This window comes from Acomys russatus, chromosome 19 (assembly GCF_903995435.1).
Source record: "Acomys russatus chromosome 19, mAcoRus1.1, whole genome shotgun sequence".
NCBI classification, from domain to species: Eukaryota; Metazoa; Chordata; class Mammalia; order Rodentia; family Muridae; genus Acomys; species Acomys russatus.
The window spans coordinates 60,562,366-60,584,438 of NC_067155.1; the positions used below are offsets into that span (position 1 = coordinate 60,562,366).

The 22,073-nt window shown below is 51.1% G+C and overlaps 1 protein-coding gene across 1 annotated transcript in view; it reads right to left on the reverse strand.

The window, feature by feature from the left end:
- Gcn1 (GCN1 activator of EIF2AK4) overlaps window positions 1-22,073 on the reverse strand; it is a 59,143-nt gene that overhangs the window by 16,677 nt on the left and 20,393 nt on the right. The window contains exons 17-37 of the mRNA XM_051161667.1: window positions 21,982-22,057; window positions 21,710-21,869; window positions 20,426-20,615; window positions 20,207-20,331; window positions 19,439-19,617; window positions 18,536-18,629; window positions 17,111-17,224; window positions 16,800-16,998; window positions 15,872-16,027; window positions 15,410-15,591; window positions 14,361-14,441; window positions 13,974-14,117; window positions 12,244-12,371; window positions 11,974-12,163; window positions 11,742-11,812; window positions 10,326-10,491; window positions 9,922-10,116; window positions 7,239-7,485; window positions 6,583-6,704; window positions 5,722-5,836; window positions 4,567-4,746 (exon numbers count right to left, since the gene is read on the reverse strand). Of these exons, the coding sequence (XP_051017624.1) occupies window positions 4,567-4,746; window positions 5,722-5,836; window positions 6,583-6,704; window positions 7,239-7,485; window positions 9,922-10,116; window positions 10,326-10,491; window positions 11,742-11,812; window positions 11,974-12,163; window positions 12,244-12,371; window positions 13,974-14,117; window positions 14,361-14,441; window positions 15,410-15,591; window positions 15,872-16,027; window positions 16,800-16,998; window positions 17,111-17,224; window positions 18,536-18,629; window positions 19,439-19,617; window positions 20,207-20,331; window positions 20,426-20,615; window positions 21,710-21,869; window positions 21,982-22,057 (3,114 nt within the window). The remainder of the gene's footprint in view (window positions 1-4,566; window positions 4,747-5,721; window positions 5,837-6,582; window positions 6,705-7,238; window positions 7,486-9,921; window positions 10,117-10,325; window positions 10,492-11,741; window positions 11,813-11,973; window positions 12,164-12,243; window positions 12,372-13,973; window positions 14,118-14,360; window positions 14,442-15,409; window positions 15,592-15,871; window positions 16,028-16,799; window positions 16,999-17,110; window positions 17,225-18,535; window positions 18,630-19,438; window positions 19,618-20,206; window positions 20,332-20,425; window positions 20,616-21,709; window positions 21,870-21,981; window positions 22,058-22,073) is intronic.

A 22,073-nucleotide genomic window follows, 5' to 3' on the forward strand; every position in this document is an offset into this window, starting at 1 on the left:
CTCAGTGGGTAAAGCCAAGTCAACCGCCTAAGTTCAAGCCCCAGAACCATGGAGGTAAAGGAAGGGAATCCACTCCTGCAAGCTGTTCCCTGCCCACCATACATGTGCTGTGGCACCTGTGCCCTACATAGCACACATACGTGCACACACACAATTCATAATAAATACATTTAACTATCTTAAAAATTAAACAGTTGGGGCTGGAGAGATGACTCAGACGTTAAGAGCACTGTATGCTCTTCCAAAGGTCCTGAGTTCAATTCCCAGCAACCACATGGTAGCTCACAACCATCTATAATTAGATCTGGTGCCCTCTTCTGGTGTGCAAGTGTACATGCAGGCAGAGCACTGTATACATAAATAAAGATCTTAAAAAAAATAAATAAACAGTTGTCACCAACTCCACTCATAAACCAAGGAAACGTAAAGGCACATGCCTGCACAAAGTGCTTACCCAGAGGTTAACAGAAGCCTAATAGTCAAAAAGCTGAGCCAGCAGGTGTGGTGGTGCATGGCTTTGATCCCAGCCCTTGGGAGGCAGAGGCAGGTGGATCTCTGTGAGTTTGAGGCTAGCCTGGTCTACAAAGCGAGTTCTAGGACAGCACTGGCTGTCCTACACACAGAGAAAACCCTGTCTCGAAAAACAAAGCAAAACAAAGTTTCCAGACTTTTTGAGGCAAATAAAAATTGTACATTTTGCTGGGTGTGGTAGCGCACATCTTTAATCCTAGCACGTGGGAGGCAGAAGCAGGTGGGTCGCTGTGAGTTCGAGGCCAGCCTGGTCTACAAAGCTAGTCCAGGACAGCCAAGTTTACACAGAGAGACCTTGTCTCAGAAGAAAAAGGAAAAAAATTGTACATTTTACACATACATTGTTTGGGGTTTGCTTTGTTTATTTTGAGACAGTGGCTCATTCTAGTGTAGGCTGGCCTGGATTCCCCGAGCACCCCAGGCTAGCTTTGAACTCTTGGATGTCTACCTTCCTTACCTCCCATGTACTGGGATTATAGGTGTGAGCCACTACACCTGGGTGCACACATGGAGTGCTGTGTGTGTGAAATGGTCATGACCAAACTAATGGACGTATCTGTCACTTCTCAGAGTTTCTTTTAATGGAATCTACCCCCTTAGCAAATTTAATGTAATCAACAGAATATTAGCTAAGTACTCTGTGCTTCGATCCTCAGAAGATAATCATCCTACCGAAATGGATTTTTGTTTTTTGTTTGTTTGTTTGTTTGTTTTTGTTTTTTGAGACAGGGTTTCTCTGTGTCGCCTTGGCTGTCCTGGACTTGCTTTGTAGGCCAGGCTGGCCTCAAACTCACAGAGATCCACCTGCCTCTGCCTCCCGAGTGCTGGGATTAAAGGCGTGCGCCACCATGCCCGGCTAGAAATGGAATGTTTGACTAGCACCCTTTCCCTACACCCACTGTCTCTGTCTCTGTCCCACTTCACAGAGCCCAGCAGCCCTGCAACTTCTAAGGCACAAATAGCATGCGTGCTTCATCAGGCAATCTAGCTTGTTTCGCTTTTTTAAATTTGAGGTGTGGCTTGTACTGTGTAACATTTGCTTTGAAACTGTACGGCTCTGTGGTGCTCGGCGTGCTCAGGAGCCTGCGCAGCCACCACTCCTGTCCAGTTAGTGCGCGTCTATCATCTGTACAGACAGCACGGCCGCCAGCAGCCACTTTACTTCCCAGGCCCCGACCACTTGAATAGCGTTGGTCTAGATTTTCACTCTCTTCCGGACATTTCCCCCTAAGCCCTGCCTGTGGCGTTTCACATCTGGCTTCTTTTACACAGCATGTTTGCAGGGCTCATCCGTGTCATGGCAAACAAGGGTGTTTTGTGCCTTCTATGACTGAGCCCCATTATGTGCGTTTATCTGAGCTCTTCAGTTTTGGTTTTTTTTTTGTTGTTGTTTTTTTTTTGGTTTGGTTTGGTTTTTTGAGACAGGGTCTCTCTGTGTAGCCTTGGCTGTCCTGGACTCGATTTGTAGACCAGGCTGGCCTTGAACTCTCAGTGATCCACCTGTCTCTGCCTCCTGAGTGCTGGGATTAAAGGTGTGCGCCACCATTTAAAGTTTTAAAATAAACTTTAGAGGTTAAGAAGCCATGGGAGGGGTGAGAGAACACATGTGACATAACTTGGGGGGGTAAATAATGAGGGCACAAAGGGTTAAGAAGGGTGGTGAGAGTGTAGACAGGGAGGGAGAGGGTGTGGGGGAAGATAAGCCAAAACTAAGGATATGATATAAAGTCATATGGAAACCTACTACTTTGTAAACTAATTTAAAAAGTGAGCTGGGCGTGGTGGCGCACGCCTTTAATCCCAGCACTCGGGAGGCAGAGGCAGACGGATCTCTGTGAGTTCGAGGCCAGCCTGGTCTACAAAGGGAGTCCAGGACAGCCAAGGCTACACAGAGAAACTCTGTCTCGAAAAACCAAAACAAACAAAAACATTAAAAAAGAAAAGAAAAAGTCAGGCACATGGCTCACACCTAGCATTAAGGGAGTTAAATCAGGACTTCCCTAAGTTCAAGCCTAGCCTGGGCTACATAGTGAGACACTGTCTCAAAATTGAAAAAAAAAATTTTTTTTAGCCAAGGTATGTATTCTTACTAAACTCACTTGTTTGCTTTAACAGCGACAGAAAGTGCTCGAATCTCCTGCCATTCAAACAACTGGCCAACCCTCCCTGTAGGTTTATGCATTCTGTCTTTTATACACTGAGGCTGTTTCCACTTAGAAATGCTGTATGACCGCAGAGAACCAACGCTCTCTCACTGTGTAACATGGCCCTCCCTCTCTGTCCTCCATCAAGGAAAGCTTTTCTCCTTGGAGAGAAGGAAGGAAGGAAGGAACGGGAGAAGACAGGAGACAAAGGAAAAGGGAGGCAGGTTCAGGGGAACCCAACCACCTGACATGCCACACGTGCCTCACAGACAGCAAAGGAAGCTGAGGGGGCATGTGGGAGGCAGAAGCGTGTGGACAGCAAGATCCGCCAAGACTACACAGCAGGACAAAACAAGGGAGAGGGAGCAACTGTGAAAGCCACACACTGCTCTAGCAGGGGACCCAAGCTCAGTTCCCACCTCAGGTGGCACACAACCACCTGTTAACTCCAGCTCCAGGGGGACCTAACCTGTGGCCCCCATCTGTGCTCATGTGCACATATCCATACATACAAAGGAGAGAAGGGAAGCTAGACACGGAGCGCACACCTGTCACCATACTTGTGGGCTCAAGGCAGGAGACTGGCAACTCTGCCTGGGCTAGAGTGAGACCTGGTCACAGAACAAAAAAACAGCAGGAAACATAGCTCAGTGGTAGAGCACCACCTAGCATGGAAAGGCCCAAGGTTCCACTCCCAACATGTACACGTGCGTGTCCACAGCCACAAGGCATTTCACTCCCCGCTGAAAGAAAACGTGCATGCCAAGTGATTTGATGACTGAACTACATGGACCAGGCACCAACACACTGAGCTGAAGCTTAAAACGCCACAAGTGATGTGCCAGTCAGGGTGGCTAGCTGGGGTTTGCTGCCAGCATTCAGCCTCTACCTAGCCCTCAGAAAGAAACACTATGGCTGGGGTGTAGCTCAGTTGTAGAGTCCGTGCCTAGCAGCACAGACTCCGGGTTCAGTGTTCAGCACTGCCTAAGCCAGGTGTGGTGAGACACGCCAATAATCCCAGGACTTGGGAGGCAGAAGCAGGAGGATCACAAGTTTGCAGCCATCTGAGAACACTGGGCTACACACACAGGCCAGCTGTGCCAGAGTCCAAAAGTCATAGGAAGAATAAACCTGGGCCAATGAGATGGCTCTGTCCGTAAAGGCACTTGCCACCACGCCTTAACTGACTTTGATGCCTAAGACGACACGGAGGAAGAAGGGAAGCAATCCTCATTACTTGTCTGCTAACTTCCACACGTGTACCACTGTACACTTGTGCCTACATGCATACAACACTAAAAAAAATATGCAGTTTCTCTGTGTGTAGCTCCTGCTCTCCTAGACTTATTCTGTAGGCCAGTCTGGCCTCAAACTCACCAAAATCCACCTGCCTCTGCCTCCTGAGTGCTGGGATTAAAGGTGTGTGTCACTACCACCAGGCTTATAATGTTATGTTATGTTTTGTTTTGTTTTTTAATAAAAAAAAAAGAATTTGGTTAATCATTTTGCTTGATGGAATGCAACGGAAAAGAATGTTCCAAAGAAACCAGGGTTTCAGACAGTGCTCATGTGCTCCAAGCTGCCAAGGACTCTGCAGCACTCATAGCTCAGCCACGTGGCCAGGATCTCTCAGAACTCAGCAGCTCCTGACCCAGTGACTCGGTGGCGTCCCTAGCAATGAAGCTGATGATGTGTGCTCCAGAACAGTGGGAGAACAGACTGCTCCCCAACTCCCTTCAACTCTTCAGTCTAAGAAAAGAGCTTCCCAGCAGGAAAGGTTATTTCAACATGGACTTATTTGTCCACGGAGGGCAATGGCTCGCTGACCTTCCCTAGAGCACCAGGAGGGAAGAGAGCACAGGCGGAGCAAGTGCCCTCAGGGAAAGCGTACCCAAGATTTCCGGGTTCCTGATGACAGAGCCGATCTGCCGGAGTGCTTGCTGTCCTGCCTTCTGCACCTTGACGTGGGAGTCTGTCAGCACCTCTGTGAGCTTGGGCACAATGTTGGGCAGGCAGGATGACAGCTGCTTGGGAGCACAGTATGCCATTGCCCCTAGCAACTCGACTGACCCTGCAGACAGAAGACATGTATACAGCTCTGAACCACACTGCACCGGCCAGCACGATACCATGCTGGGTCTATGGGGGAGGGACACCCAGCTTGCTTCCCTGCAGACTCTTCAGTCTCTGGAAAGAACTACTGTGCTGCGGGGTTTAGGTGTGGAGCAAGTAGCATGGGGTAGAGGGACAACACCAGAATGGGTGTCCTGGTAGTTCATTGTCACCTTGACACTAGCTAAGATCATTTGGTAAGAGAGACTCTCAACTGAGAAAATGCCCCATAAAATCCACCCAAGGGGAGTCTCAGTACATTCTCTCAATTAGTGATTGCTGTAGAGGGCCCAACCATTATGGGTGGGGCCACCCCAGGGCTGGGGTCCTGGCATGAATAAAAAAAATAGGTTAAGGAAGCCAGGAGGAGCAAGCCAGTAAGCAGCACCCCTCCATGGCCTCTGTATCAGCTTCTGCCTCCAGGCTCTTGCCCTAACTTCCCTCAGAGATGGACTGTGACCCCAAGGTTCTTTGGGTGCTGGTGCTTGTCACAGTGGTAGAGACCTAACTAGGGCAGCAGGGGACCTAGTAGTCCCGAGAGTACGCCAAGGGTACGTCTCGGGATCGCTCTGGCCTCAGTGGCCTCATCCACAAGCCAGATTTACTTCGTGTTTGTGCTGCCTCAAACTGTTAGGAACAGAAGGGAGGCCATGTAGGAAGGCCCCAGGCTCAGACCCTCCCACCAGAATGGCTCTAGTCTGCTCGGATGTGTTTAGAAGGCTCCAGATCACAGTTTTCACGTTCAGGGTTTCCTCACAGCTGCCACTTCTGTGTGAAGCCTGCTCCAGGCACCAGAGTCCTCAGAACTATTGCATGGCCAAGCCAACTGTACAGACTCTGGCATGTACACAGCAGGAGCTGTGACGCTGCCACCCTGCTGAGAGTGATTTCCAGAACAGGAAGCTGAGACAGAGGCAGAGGGGAGGGATCTCACCAGCTTTAGTCCTCCAGGACTCCTCCTCCAGGGCAGCTAACAAGGACGGGAGCACCAACTTCACACCGTGCGCACTCAAGTTGCTCATCACAGCTTTGGCACAATCATCTGCAGCCTCGAGGGAGGAGAGAAGACGTTCAGGGCTCTTTGCCTGAAAAAGCACTGAGACCTGACACCAATCCTAGCGTCCCTACAGTGACCAAGACTGCAGTTCTGTCAGACCCTGTGCAAGTCTAGAGGGACAGCCAAAAACATATCTGAAGAAGCTTCAGCAGAGGGACCAGAGAGGTGGTACACGCCTTTAATCCCAGCACTGGGGAGGCAGAGACACACAGCTCTTTTGAGTTTGAGGACAGCCTGGTCTATAAGACAGCCAGGGCTACACAAAGAAACCCTGTCCTGTCTTGGAGAAAAAAAAAAAAAAAAGAAAAGAAAAAGAAAGCAATACAAGCAAGCAAGCAATTAAGCAAACAGCCTGTTTAGCAGTCATGAGGACTGGAGCTTGGATGCCAGCACCATGTAAAAAGCCAGGCACTACACACATGCCTACACCCAGGAAAGGATCAGAGACAGGACTGCTGGGGCTTGCCAGCTTCCAGCTTAACTGAGAAAATGTGAGCCCCCAGTTCAGGGAAAGCTCCTACCTCAAAAGGAATGGTTCAAACACCTGACACTCTCTTGTAGCTTCCAGCACACACGTATATACGCTCACACATACACAGCACACATGCACACACAAATAAAACCTTCAATGCACCAGGGATCCAGAGAGAAATCCATCAGTACCAGCGTCCCACCGTAGCCACCTCCCTGACCAAGCCTGCCTGGGAGCACAGTTCTCACTTCTGCCTCCAGACTTACCTCGCGCACATACTGGTTCCCATCCCCAAAGCACAGCAGCAGATGGGGCAGGACATGGACCACATAGGGCTCAAAGAGCTTCCCCAGCATGGTGCAGAGCATCTCGAAGGCAAACAGGGCTCCTGGGGAAGAGGATGACAGACAGTGTTGGGGACGCAGGGCCAGCGCCCTCCTGGAACCTCTTCAGGCCACGGTAGCTGTGGAACTTGTGTGGCGGCCTATCTCAGTACTCGGGGCAGGGATGTGGCAGAGAAGAGGACAGGGGAGTTTCATTTACTTCCTGGCACCAACAACTACAAAAGCCAAGCTTCTCTCAGCTAAGGTGCTCTACAGAAAGCAGGTGCGGGACAAGCTACATTCCTTGTACTCTGGAGCCTGAGGCAGGAGGATCACCAAGTTGTAGGCTATGCTTGGCACCTTGAGGAATCCTCACTTTGAAGAACTAAAATAAGGGCTCGCGTGGGGTTCAGCATTAAGGTCGCCTGTCTAGCCTGGGGGAGCCTGGGGTTCTGCCCCAAGCAGTGCAAGAAAGAGTAAGTGGGACCATGCAGGCCAGCTCTACTGAAGACAAGGCTGCGACAGGCCACACCCCTCCCTTCCTCTGCAGCGTGGGCCCCACTTCCTGTGCTGTTAGCAGTGAGCTCAGGGATACCAACCCTCTCGCCTTCGGAAGTTCTTCTTATCCTGGATGGCATCGGTCAGCGCGGCCATCATCTCCTGCTGTTTCAGGGAAAGGATGCCCAGGCCTTTCACCAGGCCCGCCAGCCCGTACGCAGCCCCTTTGCGCTCTGCATACTTGTCTGACTCCAGCAGCTGCTGCATGAGCCGCTGAATCATGCCCCCAGCGTCCTCCTTGACAGCAGGCACGAGAGGTGGCAAGCAGCTGGCCACAGACTCCTGGACCTGTGGGAGTGGCCATCTCATCAGTGACAGTTGTGACAGTTGTTCCGGTAGCACTGCCTCACACCCACTCTTAGCTACAGCTCCAAGTGTCAGAGCAGCAGAGCAACAGTGTATAGTGAGTATGGCACACACGCTCCATAGGGTGCATACTGCAATCATGACAAGAGCAGCAGCCCTGTAGTGCTGTTTCCTACACTGTGGCTCACCACCCACACGGGCTACACCGCAAACCAATGGAAGGGTTGTGAGACATTAACAAATAGTAAAGATTTCTGAATTCAAAATCAAACACGAAATACTCTGAAGTGCTCCTGACAACACTTACACCCATCACCTCCTATGAGGTCCCTGCAGCCTTAGTTCTGAACACACAAGTGCACTATTGCAAGTGCGCTGCCACACCGCCCAGCAGTGAACGCTGCCAGCTCCCACTGAGGTTGCTGTGTGTCAGGAATGGCAGTGCCAAACTACACATACAAGGTTTTCTGCCCTTAGAGAACCATCATGGCTTAAATGAAGAAAACAATCTCACCATTCTTCAGTGATAAAGCTGCGGATCCCACTGTGCTAGAAGGCTTAATTTTTAAAACTGTTGTAGTCAGTCAGGAGTTGTGGCACACGCCTTTAAATCCCAGCACTTGGGAGGCAAAAGCAAGTGAATTTATCTGAGTGTAAGACCAGCCTTGCCTACATAGTAAGTTTCAGGCCAGCCAAGGCTATAGAGTGAGACTCCACTCTCCCCCAAAAAATAATTAATAAAATTCAATAAATAAAACTTGATTGAGCTGGTGACTTGGGTTTCATAAAATAATAATAATTCTATGGAATTCAAACAGAATTCTCAACAATTTCTGAAATGGCCTTAAATATATACATCTACAAGGGGAAGGGCAGGGTGATGGCTCAGCCATGTAGACACAGCTTGCCGCCAAGCATGATGACCTGGGGTGCCTCCTGGGGACGCACGTGGTGGGGAGAATCTACTCCTGCAAGCTGTTCTCTGACTGAGGCATATACCTCCTCCTACATAAATTAATAAGTGAAGTTTTATTTTAAAATACACATATGGACTGGCAGTGGTGGTACACTCCTTTAATCCCGGAGGCAGAGGCAAGTGGATCTCTGTGAGTTCAAGGCCGGCTTGGTCTACTGAGCGAGTCCAGGACAAGCAAGACTACATAGAGAAACACTGTCTCAAAAACAAAAAAGGAAAGAAAAAGAAACAAACAAATGAATGAAGTAAAGCGTATATATATATATGCCTGCACTTTGTACCATGTATTTATGCAAAGTGGCACTCTTAGCACCGATTATAAAATCAGAGATCAAGAAATTCTACATCCTAAGCAGTATCAACTATTTAGGCAAAATTTGTTGATATAAAAATAAATAAATAAATAAATTCCTCTCATTAGTATGAAAATCTGTTTTCATCTCTAATAAATGATAAATATTATACATATACCAAAGAATAGCTTTTTAAATGCTATGGTTTTTTAACCACTGACATTCAATTTGCATTATCTCTTATATTCATAAATACTTAGCATTGAGTAAAATTGTCTCACAAAAAGGGGTTGTAAACTGAAAAAGCTTAAGAAACCCTGGTCTAAGTAAGCCCTGGGCACATGGGGAGTCAGTGCCCACCAGGAAGCATGCTGTACTATTGTGCCTCTATAAAACAGCCATGTCCCTTAGTTCCAAACCCGTCAGTGCTACGAGGAATTGTGCTGAGTTTAACAGAACCAGACTCGAGTCAGGAGGTACCGGGATACACCGCGCAGCCGAGCTCCATGCGGCCAGCTGCCTGAGTGGGGTCCTTTTGGGGGTCGGATTTATGACAATCCTGAAACTTGTTTTCAACTGTGACTTTCATGAGGATACACAGGAGTGTGAAAAATCCAATTGTCAGTCAAGGAATTACATGCAAATGCATGGTTTTCAGACAAGAGGAAGAAAAATCCTTTTTGCTATGGTTCACAGGGGCCTTAAAGGAACCCACACATGGAGATGGCCGTGAGGCACAAACGCAGCCTGCCTGTGGTCTGGCTGGTTTGTTCTGAGATAGGGTCTCACTGTGTAGCCCTACCTGGCCTGGAACGCTCTGAGCAGGCCACGTTGGCCAACTCATACACAGATGCACCTCTTCTGCTGGGACTAAAGGGGGGCACCACCACCTGGCTTCTGTCAGGTGTCTTGTTTTGTCTTTTAATCTCTGTGTCTTCAGTGAAAGATTTCATCTAAACCCACATACTTGCACACTCATGCACACGTTGACACACATACACACATCAAAAAACAAGCCTCTAGCAAATGAATGGGGAAAAAATAATGACCTGGGTTCTCCCTGGAGAGAAGATGGCTGCTAGCATCCCACAGCCTACCCATAATGCATTCCCATGCCCCAGTGACCATGGGCCCCAAAATGAGAGGTACCTGCTGGGACGGTGTAGAGAGGGCAGCAATGAGCTTGGCAACAATGGGTTTCACTTTGGGGTCACTCTTGTCCAGGTGCTTGGCCAAAGAGCCCATCAGGACCACCACACTCTGCCGCACAGCGTCGTAGCTGGCATCGTTGGGGGCATCTTTCAAGAACTCCTCAAACACCGGCAGCAGTGAGTTGACATTCTCCTGGAAAGGCCGGACCCCAGAGCACAGGTCAGCCTACGAGCTGCATCAAAACCACAGGCTCGGCCCCTGGGTCTGGCAATGCTAGCTGGCTTGCTGGCTCCCCAGCAGAGCTACAGCAGAGCCCTGATGTGGACAGGGCGTTTCTGGCACAAATGAAATTTCGCAGCAGGTGCCGGTGCCCTGTCAGACAGCTGCTGACAGCTGCTTACCTTCCCATGGGCATTGAGCGTGGCGAGCGCTGCGTCTAACATGCACTTCCGGACATCTGGGCTTCGGTCATTGAGGGCATCGGGGACAAAGAACTGAAAGAGCGGCTTCACCTGAGAGCTGTCCAAGTACTGAGAGAGCTTGTTCAGGGCCAGGGCTAGGCCACACCTAGGAAAGAAACCAGAGCATGTGGTTGCAAGGGTCACAGCCAACACCATCCCATGTGCATGGAGGACAACAGCAAACACAGCTTTGGGCAGGGCACAGCATGCAACCCACCATGGCACAATTGCCCAGTGTTCTGAACAAGCCACCTGTGAAACACAGACAGGGACCCACTCTGCTTCCGTTTCCCTGACTATGACAGACAATGTACACCCCTCCATCTCTGAGACAGGCTGGAAGAGAGGCTTTTAGAGGAAACAGATGTGACAGCTATGCGGAATTATTCTCCTCAGCTAAAGAGAGAGAGAGAAAAATATCCACACCTTACTCCCAGCTGATGGTCTGGAATGAAAAAGAAAGCAAGCAAGATGGTTCCCCACGACACTACATACTAGCACAGAGGCACACAGGAGCAGAGGGCGTGGGTGTGCCAGCCGGCTCTGTCAACTGGACATGGCTAGAGCCACCGGAGGAAGTTTCAATTGAGAAACTGTCTCTATAAGTTTGGGTTGTAGGGAAGCCTGTATCAAGGCCATTTTCTTAGTGAGTGATGGGGAGGGTCCAGCCCACTGTGGGTGGGGTCATCCCTGGGCTGGTGGTCCAGGTTCTGTAAGAAAGCAGGCTGAGCAAGCCACGGGGAGCAGCACCCTCCATGGCCTCTGCATCAGCTCCTGCCCTCAGGTTCCTGCCCTGTCTGGGTTCCTGTCCTGACGTCCCTCAGTGATGGACAGCGATGTGGAAGTGTGAGCTGAATAAACCCTTTCCTCCCCAGGTTGCTTTGGTCAGCGTGCGTCATCACAGCAATGAGAACCCTAAGACAGTGAGTCAGCCATTCGGGAAAGCAGCCCCACTATTTGATGAAAGCCCACACTAGGTGACAAGTGTCTTCGTCCAGGGTCGTACTTGCTCTCAGACACCTAACCCTCCAGATCCTACTCCAGAGGCTGAGGGACTGACACTCACTAACATCTGCTGAACCGTTACACACTGCTAATGGGGCCTGTGATGTTCCTCGTAGGTTCTAGAAGCGTGTCCCTCACACAGATCAGGAAACAGAAGCCTGGAGAAGAAGATGACAACTGCCCAAAGGCAGAGCTGACCCACGGGAACCAGCACTGAACACAGGTCTCTGGGCCAGGCAGCCCAACCGCGCTTCTGCCTCTAACTTGAGCACGTGCTTTCTCCGTGACGCACCAGTCCGGCCCGGCTGGCACATCTCACAGTTGGCAGCAGGATCAAAGCAGGGGGTTTACCTGGCTTCCCACTGGTCTGGAGGGGATTCTGAAATCACTCGTCCCAAAGCATCCAGCACTGGGGGTGGCCGCTGCAACAGAGAAGTGGCTAAATGCCCAGCAACGCTCTCTCTTGCTCAAGGGACAGACAGACCAGTGGCCTGGACCCCTGAGCCCTGAGACAAGCTGAGCAGAAGAGCACCAAGCTGCTTGCCCCCTGCCCCCAGACCGCAGCGCTGCCCAGGTCACTCACATAGAGCTTCTCCTGGTAGATCTCCATGAGCCTGCCCATAACCTCTGCTGCTTGCCGCTGGTACTGCGCCACAGCCTGGGAAAGGGCTTCAGCCCCAGCCTGCCTCACGGCTGCCTCATGGGAAATCACATCATCGATCAGCAAAGAGCAGAGATCTGACTGCAGATCTAGGCCCATGGTCGACCAGAGCCTGCAGTAGAGCAAAGTCAGGACTGCTCAGCAAGGGCCTGCAGCACAGATCCCAGCAGCTCCTGCCACACGGGCTCTCACCTCTCAGCCAGCTTCCGGATCTCCTCCTCCTTGTCAAACTTAACCACCCAGAGTCTCCGCAGCAGGTTCAGGCCATTCTTCTCATCAGTGTCAGGTGCTGGCAACACCAGGTGGAGCTCCATCAGCCCCTGCGAAGAGGATGGATCAGACTGAGACCTGACATCTCAGGAGCATGTGCCCTGTTTCCTCACTTCTGTCTCAAATACACCCATTAGCTGCAAGTGGCTATTTAAAGGACAATCAACTACAAGTAACCCCAGCTAGACAGTCGCGCAGGCAGACTGAGGACACTGAGCACAGGCCTGTGCACTAGACAGCGCAGGCAGGGACACCCTATGGCAACAGAGCTGGCCAAGGAGGTGCTGGTGAACTGCTCACCCTCCTCTTTTTGGGGAGCCAGGGCTATAGCTCAGAGTATGTATGGTTCAGGGCATACATCATGCCCCCAAACCCAGATTTTTTTTCTTTTGTGAAATGATGCTGTATAGTACAAAAATTCTGTTCTGTTTTGGGTTTTTTTAGACAGGGCCTCAGAATGTAGCTTTGGCTGTCCTGAAACTCTGGAGACCAGGCTGGCCTTCAACTTATAGAAATCTACCTGCCTCTGCCTCCCTGGTGCTGGAGCTTAAGAATGTTTTAAGAAGGCCGGGCATGGTGGCGCACGCCTTTAATCCCAGCACTCGGGAGGCAGAGGCAGGCGGATCGCTGTGAGTTCGAGGCCAGCCTGGTCTACAAAGTGAGTCCAGGACAGTCAAGGCTACACAGAGAGACCCTGTCTCGAAAAACCAAAAAAAAAAAGAATGTTTTAAGGGCTCGGCAGTTAAGAGCACTGGCTGCCCTTCCAGGACTCAGATTCAACTGCCAACACCCACATGGCGGTGCACAGCTGTCTGCAGCTCCACGAGCTGACCCCTTACATAGACACACACATGCAGGTAAAACACCTATGCACCAAAAATAAAATGAATGTTAAAAAAAATGATAATAATTTTTAAATGTAAAAATTACTAATTTAACTCTAAACATCATAGACAAAAGCTCAAATGGTGCTTGTGGGAAAAATTAAATAAAAAAAAAAAAAAAAAAAAAAGATCACACTGCCATTTGTCCTTTATCTTGGGAACTGCCCTCTAAAAGCCATCCAGAAAGGCTAGACAGAGGCAGACAGCTGAATAAATGCACGAATTCTGTAAGCTAGGTCACCCTGATAGAATCTAAGGTCTCTTGGAAAATGGGCCTCTGGGCATGCAGGTGGGGGCTGTCTTGATCATGCCAACTGCTGTGGGAACCACCCCCTGGGCAGGGGCTCTGGACCCTGGAGGAAGCCGGCTGAACACAGGAAGCATGCATCCACTGCTCTCTCTTTCTGACTGCAAATGTAAAGGGACCCGTGCGTCAAGCTCCTGACGCCTTCCCTACCACAGTGGACTCAGCCTGGAACTCTGAGCTACAGCAACACTCCCTTACACTGCCTCTGTCAGAGTATTTATCAATACACAGGGGGAAGACAGGCTCTGTGTAAGTACATCAGGAGCCACAGCCCAGACTGACGGGGTCTTCCAGTGTGAAGAAAACCACACACAGTGCTACATCACGACAAACTTAGAGGGACCTAACCCACCCACGACCCCTCACTCTGCCTCTCGGCCCTGAGTGTGAGAAACATCCTGCCAAATGGTCGTTATGTAGCTCAAACGCTTGCCCGGAGTAACAAGCAAGTGCACACGTACCCGGAGTGCTGTCTCTCGCACACTGGCGCATGGGGACTGCAGGGCAGAGAGCAGCACGTCCACCTCCTCCTGCTCCGCGAAGGCACAGCCATCCTCGCCACTGCTGCTGGCACAGAGGGTGGTCAGGGTGTCTGAGGCCAAGACCTGGGACAACATCAAGAGAGAGATGCACTGGTTCAGTTCAGCAGCTCATTTACGCAGAGGAAGCTGGACAGGTGGGTTTAAAGAACCCACCCACGGCAGCCCAGGGCCAAGAACTCATAGTCAAGCCAGGCACTGGCAGCTCTTCTACACAAGAGAACCTAGAGAGAATTAGGTCTTGACCACTCATCCGTGAGGTCAGAGTCACAAAACACCACAGCACAGACCAACGGGAAAGCAGATCACCTGTAGGCGAGGGGAGCCCGTCCCGATCACCCACGTCAGCAAACGCAGCATGGCCACTCGAGGCAGCAACTCTGGACCATTCTAGGAGAGAACAAAAGAGAAGTGAAGATGATAATGAAGGAAAGGTTGGTATCTATGCATTCTCTCACCTATAGAAGAATATTCTGGGTCACAAAACTGACTCAATCATTGTAGAAACTTCATTAGGTTTATTTACAAGCAAGCCAATGGGTGCTACCCCAGCCTATCACAAGCTCCGAAGCTTGCCTGACACCCCCAGAATAAACTACAGATAGACCAAAGAACCTGAGAAGAAGCGCTCCATTTTACAAGGAAAGAAATAAATGTCAAATAAAACACATCGCTCAGCCGGGTGCAGTCGAGCGCACTTTCATGCAGCCTCAAAGGAAGTTCTCTGTGACTTTAAGGCCAGCCAGGGCTACACTTTAGACTAAGGTCACACAAAACCTAGGTTAGTTTTGAAGGAAAGAGGACTTAGTGAGAGGCTGGCGCAGAGCAAGCCGTGTAACCTGGCAACTGTAAACCTGCATGTGCTACAGATATGCAAGAGACATATGTGGGCATACACAGTGCTGCACAGGATTAGGGAAAAGATAAAATATTGAAATAGCCATGAATAGGTAATGAGTTAAAAAAAAAAATAGTGAAGCCGGGCATGGTGGCGCACGCCTTTAATCCTGGCACCTAGGAGGCAGAGGCAGGCGGATCACTGTGAGTTCAAGGCCAGCCTGTATACTAAGTGAGTCCAGGACAGCCAAGGCTACAAAGAGAAACCCTGTCTCGAAAAAAAAAAAAAACAACAACAACAACAAAATAAAACATAGTGCATGCATAGCTTAGGAGCTCAAGCAATGGTAAAGTCAAAACACAGCAACATGGATGCACAGTCTATGAAAGACGCAGCATGGCCCCTCTCACATTAGGGACCGCTGCTGTACTGCGTAGGCCACGGCTATGGATGAACATCAGAGCTTAAGCTCTGCCTCCCCGCACCCCTCAAGTCATGGATAAGAGCGCTCCCTGCCAACCTCATCCGCCCGCTCGGGCGGGGTGTTGGGCGACGCCCTCAGCTGGGCGTGAACAGTGAGGATCTGAAGGATCTGTGCCATCTGCTCCTCCTCCTCCTCGCTGTGGTAGGGCATCTCAGTGAGCACCATGTTTAACATCGGGAAGACCACGGAGAAGGCCGGTGCGGACAGGGGTGCAGCGTCTGTGAGAGCAGGCAGCAGAGCAGACAAGCTGGGGAGTGTGTGCAGCTGAGGGCAGGTGGGGAAGAAGCTGAAACTGTCTGACACCAAGCACAATGGCAGGTAACCGGGTGCTAAGCCAGCCCTGCTTCTCCTCCACGGACTGGCCCGACTCTAGAACGGGACTCAGCAGCAGCAAAGGAGGAAAACCAAGGATGACGTGCAGGAAGCTCAGGGGCGCTTTGGCTCCTGCCTCACCCCCCACACCAGCTCACCGTGACCCAGTGTCTCCTTGTCCCTTACCTGGTTCACCTTTGCCCACCCTGCTGCTGATGGTGTGGGTGTGCAACAGTGACACTGCCCTCTTCACGGCCACCGACAACTCTTCCTGGCACCAGGACTTATCCAGAGCACACTCTGGCTTCACTAGGCGCAGTGTCACATGACTCACCAAGGTGCCTGTGAGGAGAAAGGCCGCAAATGACCCACAAAGACACCACATCTGGTCCTGACACCAAGAAGGCACTTGAAACAGAGGTAGCCTTGTCCCCACCTCTGCTAAGCCAGAGTGTCTTAATGCCTAGGTCTTTGTAACAGTATTGAAAAAAGAGAAGGTTTTCGGGGGGTGATATCTGTACACAGCCCAGCCTGGCCTGAAACTCAGGGTCTTCCTCCCTCCACCCCCCAAGTTTTTGGATTACAGGCTTGTAGCACCATGGCTGGCAGAGCTGGCTCTCTTGATCCTAAAGAGGTCCGTGTGCTGAGGAGCACAAGCCACCCAAGAGTCATTCACCCTACAGTAAAGCTCCTGCTACACAGGCTCTTCCTCAGCCAGCTAAAGGTCAGAGGTCTCTGAGCACACCACAGACATGGACTTCATAGAGGACGCCCACTTCAGAGGGTAGGGGCGTTGGCTCAGTTACCAGAGCACTTGCCTGGTGCACATGAGGCCCTGGATGTGGACCCCAGCACCAAAACAAAGCTACTCCATAAAGAGGAGATGCTAATAGCCTGCTCCTCAGAGAAGGCAAAGAGGACGCAAAATGGAGGTCAGAGGAAACACTTCAATGCTGCTGAGCACATCCAGTTTGAGCCTCACTAGGCTGCTTCCATGTGGAAACAGTGTTCAGCAGCTTAGGCCACCATGTGTCCTCAGAACACACACTGGCATCTCTAGCCCAATGTGCAGACACCCCTAAGGTCACCCCATAGCCAGTAAATAAGGACTAACCCAGGGCCCTGAATCTAGGGGGCATGACACAGGCAGCCAAGGACAGGAAGGGGCCTTTGACCCTGGGAGCAGCCAGGGGAGATTTCAGCAAGGGCAGGAAGGCGTCGACCAGAACAGGGATGTACTGGGTCAGGCCACTCGGGTTCCTGGTCATGATGGCCTCTAGCAGTCCCAGCGCGGCCTCTAGCTCCCCATCCAGCTGCAAGCAGAGCCAGCAGAAGAAACGTCATTAGGGTCTACCCTGCGATAGCGAGACAGGGGGCCACAGAGGAGCCTCCCGGCACCGGCACGTGGCGGTTGCAGCCACTTACTTCCTGCAGCCGCCTGCGGATCTGCGCCTCCTTGTCCATCTGAGCCTGCAGCATCTCCTTCTGCTTGCTGGTGAGATGCACCTCCTCCTTTATGCCTTTCTTCTTCTTTATCTCCTGAGGGACCAGGGTCAGAAGCCAGCTCTACACCCACAAGACACATCTGCCTCCACACCAGAACAAAGCTAGCTAGCTTCCAAAAACAATTCTACGGCAACCTCAAGTCTAGGACCACAACCCCAAGCTCACCGCATGACCTCCCTTCCCCTATAATGACCACACCCACTGGATGCCTACGGATCCAAGAAAGCAGTAAAAAAGCAAATGTTTGTTTGTTTGAAACAGGGTCTCTCAGTGTAGCCCTGGCTGTACTGGACTCACTTTGTAGACCAGGTTGGCTTCAAACTCAGAGATCCGCCTGCCTCTGCCTCCCATGTGCTGGGATTACAGGCATGCGCCTCTATGCCTGGTAACAAACAAATTTTAAGACGGATTCTCTGTTTAAAAGGGCAAGGGGAGAAACGTCAGAGAATGATCTCCAGTGGCCCCACGGCTTCAGATTAAAAACTTTAGCTTGGCCTCAGACATACTTAAGGCTCTCTGGAGACAGAGGCACTCAGGGGCTGAGAGAGCACTAAGTCTTTACCGAGTGCCTACACCATGCCAGGAACTGCTTGAAATGCTGAGACATGGGGAGAAAGATGAAATCTCTCCAACATGGAGCTCACAACCTACCAGGTAAAGCTAGACAATAAACAAGTGAACACATGCATAGAACAGTTTTGGAGCAACAGGCCAGGAAGAGGGTGAAGCATACTTTGGACCGACAGGCAGGGAGTCACTTTTCTGGGAAGGGCGAGTGATCAGATGAGGAAGACAAGAAACCAGCCTGGCGAAGCCCTGGGGGAGCAGCAGCTCAAACAGAGCTCTGTCAAAAGCAGCTGTTTAGAGCTGGCTCTGTCAGGCATCTCAGGAAGCCCAGGCTATAAGCTCTTGCTGTAAGAATCAAGACCAATCGGGTGTGGTGGCGCACACCTGTGACCCCAGCACTATGGAGGCAGAGGCAGGCAGATCGCTGTGAGTTCAAGGCCAGCCTGGTCTACAAAGTGAGTCTAGGACAGCCATGGCTACACAGAGAAACCCTGTCTCAAAACAAAACAAAACACAACAACAAAAAACAATCAAGACAAGCCTGTCTTTGGAAAGCCAGGGCAAGCAAGATGGAGCAGCAACATCCCATAAGAACATGGTTTCCCTTGAGTGGGTTAAGAAGAAGCCACAGAGAAATAATGAGCAGAGTGTTGGAGAGGACCAGGCCAGGCAAGAGGAAACAGAATGCCTCAGTGTAACCCAGGGAGCAGCCCACACGAGCACAGAGAACGGCAGCCTCGTGCACAGCGGCTCACAGAGAGGCTTCCGAGGACTCACCTCCTTCAGCTCCAGCTCGATGATCTGCTCCTTAAAGGAGTAGGCTTTGTTCTCCCGCTTCATGTTGGCCTTCTTTATGTTGTCCTGCTGGGCACTGAAAGGCAGGGGGGCAAGGCAGGCCGTGATCCAGCTGCAAAAGCCGCCAGGCCCAATCTCATGACAGCCGCCAAGGCCAGCCAGCAAACTTCACTGTTGTTTTCCTGTGTGTGTGTTTTGTGTGTTAGTGTATGTATGCATGCAAGGATGTGCTCACTCACATGTGTACATGGAGGCCAGAGGTTAATTTCCAGTAGCTCCCTCTATCTCCACTGTATCTTTTTACCACCCCACCCCCACCCCCCAGACAGGGTTTCTCTGTGTAGCCTTCACTGTCCTGGACTCACTTTGTAGACCAGGCTGGCCTCGAACTCACAGCAATCTGCCTGCCTCTGCCTTCCAAGCACTGGAATTATAGGCGTGCGCCACCATGCCCGGCTACTCTCCACTGTATCTTTTGAAACAATGTGTCTCACTGAACCTGTATGCAGCCTCATATATTCACTAGGCTGGCTGGCCAGCACACATACTTTACTCAGTTCCATGTCCTGTCTCAATGCAGGCAGGGTCTCTATATAGTCCAGGCTGGCCTCCAACTTTACCTCAGCCTCCACAAAGTGTAGAATTACAGGCATGCACACCACACCCAGCTCCCAGGTACTTTAAGTACGATGTGCCGGGCTAGTGCTAGATATTGGAGTCACAGCATCTCGGGCCTAAGTGCTAGTATGGAATACAAGCAGGTATTTGCGCCATGGACAAACAGCCTGTTACAATGACCCCACAGATGCTGCCATCAAATAGGCATGAAAACCAGAGCTCGGGGAGGAAAAGCAATGGAGAAGGCAAGCGAGCAACTGGTCTCACCTCTGGATGATGGACTTATCAAACAGCTCTCCAGCCGGGGTCTGCATGATGGCAAACTCCTCCCGAGTCACGAGGCACAGTGCAGGGTTCTGCACAGAGGCGGTGATGGTGCTGATGAGCTGCGGGAGGACTCGGTCAGGCGACAGGATGGAAAGGGAGGCCATGGCGTTCATGGAAGACTGAAAGACAGACAGACAGACAGACAGGGTCAGCCTACACCCTAAGTAAACCAGAATAGGGTTCTGGCTCCCCTTTCTGCCCTGTGCTTTCTCAGCAACGCCTGCCTTCCTAGGCAAGCCTTCCCCCTCACTCTGCTATCACACTCCACTCTCAACTCCATAGTCCAGGGGCGCTGCCACACCATTCCCAAGAGCAGGCATGTGTCACCTAACCAGGGCAGTCTTGGGGACAGGTCAGGAGGGGCAATGAGACCCCATGCCAGCTGACTAGCAGGTTTTCCCCAGTAGAGCCGTTGGGAGGATGATGTGTGAGCCCCAAACTTGTGAAACTGCCGCTCACACACTGGAAGTCAGAGAAGTGATTTGGACAACAGAAGGAGTGCAGACAGCATGAGCCTCCGCAGCACCATCCCAAGCTTCTCACATCCTCAGACACTGTCTGCAAATGAGGCCCTCAGTTCCCTTTTGTGCTCCAAGCAGAATGCATTCCTGTCGCTCTCAAGAGGCCAAGCTTACACATCACCATTCTTCCTCTTTTCTCCATGAGTCCTCAGTCCTTGGACCCTGGACAGAGTCCCCAGCCCATTACCTGGTTCAGGGGACGCTGGGTAGTGATCCTGGGGATGATCTGATCCAGGTGCCTGGTGATGAAGGCTTCAGGGTCAATCTTCATCCTGGTGAGAAGTGCTGGCCAGAGCCCAGACTGCACTGCCACTGAAGGAGAGGGCTTCTTGAAGCCTTCTGCCTGGACTATTAGGCCCCCACCCAAAAGAGCCGCCCACCTCTCCCACTCCACCACAGCACAGACCTAAGGACGGGTGGTGGGAGATGATCAGCATCTCTTGGGCCAGCTGTTCAGTGCTAGTGATGTCACCCTTGAGCTCTGGCACCCCAGAGATGACACACAGAGCTTCCTGCAGGACGCGTGGTGGCACATAGGTCTTGCCCATCTCAGTCAATTCCCCAGTATCTGTCACAAGAGCTTCCAAGGGCAGCACCTGAAGAGAGAACAAATGAGTCCCATAGCGCAAAGCCTGCGCAGGGCAGTTCACAGAGACAGCGTATAGGTTCCCTGGGCCTCTCCTGCTATTATTAGAAATCCCCATTGAGTGCAACCTGATGCCTCACTTCCTGCCCTGGGAGGAGTGCCCAGGCTGTGAAGCATGCCTGCAAAGACAGAGCGCCCAGGGTAGCCCACATAAAAGCTGAGAGATGAGAATGAGTGGGAAACTGGTTGTGGAGAACAGGCACACACTGCGGAGGGCAAAATAGTGAAGCCTGGCACCTAGAATGCTTAAATAACCCAGGCTTCTACCATCCACTCCTGCTGCTGCCTGAGAGAATCCAGGACAGGTCATCTCATGGCCTGGATAGCTAGTATAAAAAAGAAAGCTATATGCCCTACCTGCCTTCAAGGTTACTGTGAAAAAAAATCAAAAGTGGGGGGCTGGAGAGATGGCTTAGTGGTTTAGAACACTGTCTGCTCTTCCAGAGGTCCTGAGTTCAGTTCCTGGCAACCACATGGTGGCTCACAACCATGTATATCCTGGAATCTGATGCCCTCTCTGGCATGTAGGTATACACACAGATAGAGCACTCATCATTAAATAAATAGATAAATAAATAAATCTTTTAAAAATATCAAAAGTTAGAATAAGTATGTGTTTAAAATTATTAAGTGTTTTAAAAGAATAAAAAAAAAAATATTGCCAGGCGTGGTGGCGCACGCCTTTAATCCCAGCACTCGGGAGACAGAGGCAGGCGGATCGCTGTGAGTTCGAGGCCAGCCTGGTCTACAAAATGAGTCCGGGAAGGCCAAGGCTACACAGAGAAACCCTGTCTCGAAAAACCAAAAAAAAAAAAAAAAAAAAAAAAAAGGAAATATCCAAGACTATTTCGGTCGAACTACATCAAAGGATAGATGGGAACAGGGAAGAAGGCCACTAAGGGTGGAGATCCTACCAAAGCTTTTGGGCATGGCAGAAAGTCCTGGAATCCCCCAGCCTGAGAGAGAGCGCCCCAGGAAAGGCCCACCTACAACTAGGGGCAGAAGCAGGTTGACTGAGTCATTGCGGGGCCCAGGTCCTCTCACCTTGTGAGAATTGAGGACAGTCTTCAGCTCCTCCAAGAGGCCGTTGGCTAGCTTAATGCCCCCGAGAGAGGAGAGCAGCTTGCGAACTGTCTGCTGGGCTTGCCTACGCACGTGCCAGGTGCGGCTCAAGAGCACAGCCACCAGGACCCGGTAGTACTGCCTGCAAACACACAATGGTTCTGGGAGGCCCGGCAGGGCTCTCAGCTGCCACACCCACCACACGCCCATTCCTCTTGCTTGTCTGCCCAGGACAAGGTAAGCAGTTCACGTACTGAACTTTGCTGTTGGTGAGCCTGTGCGGGTGGTCAAGGAAAAGCCTCTCAGTCAGATGCAGTACAGTACACAGGGCTGTAGGGAGAGACAG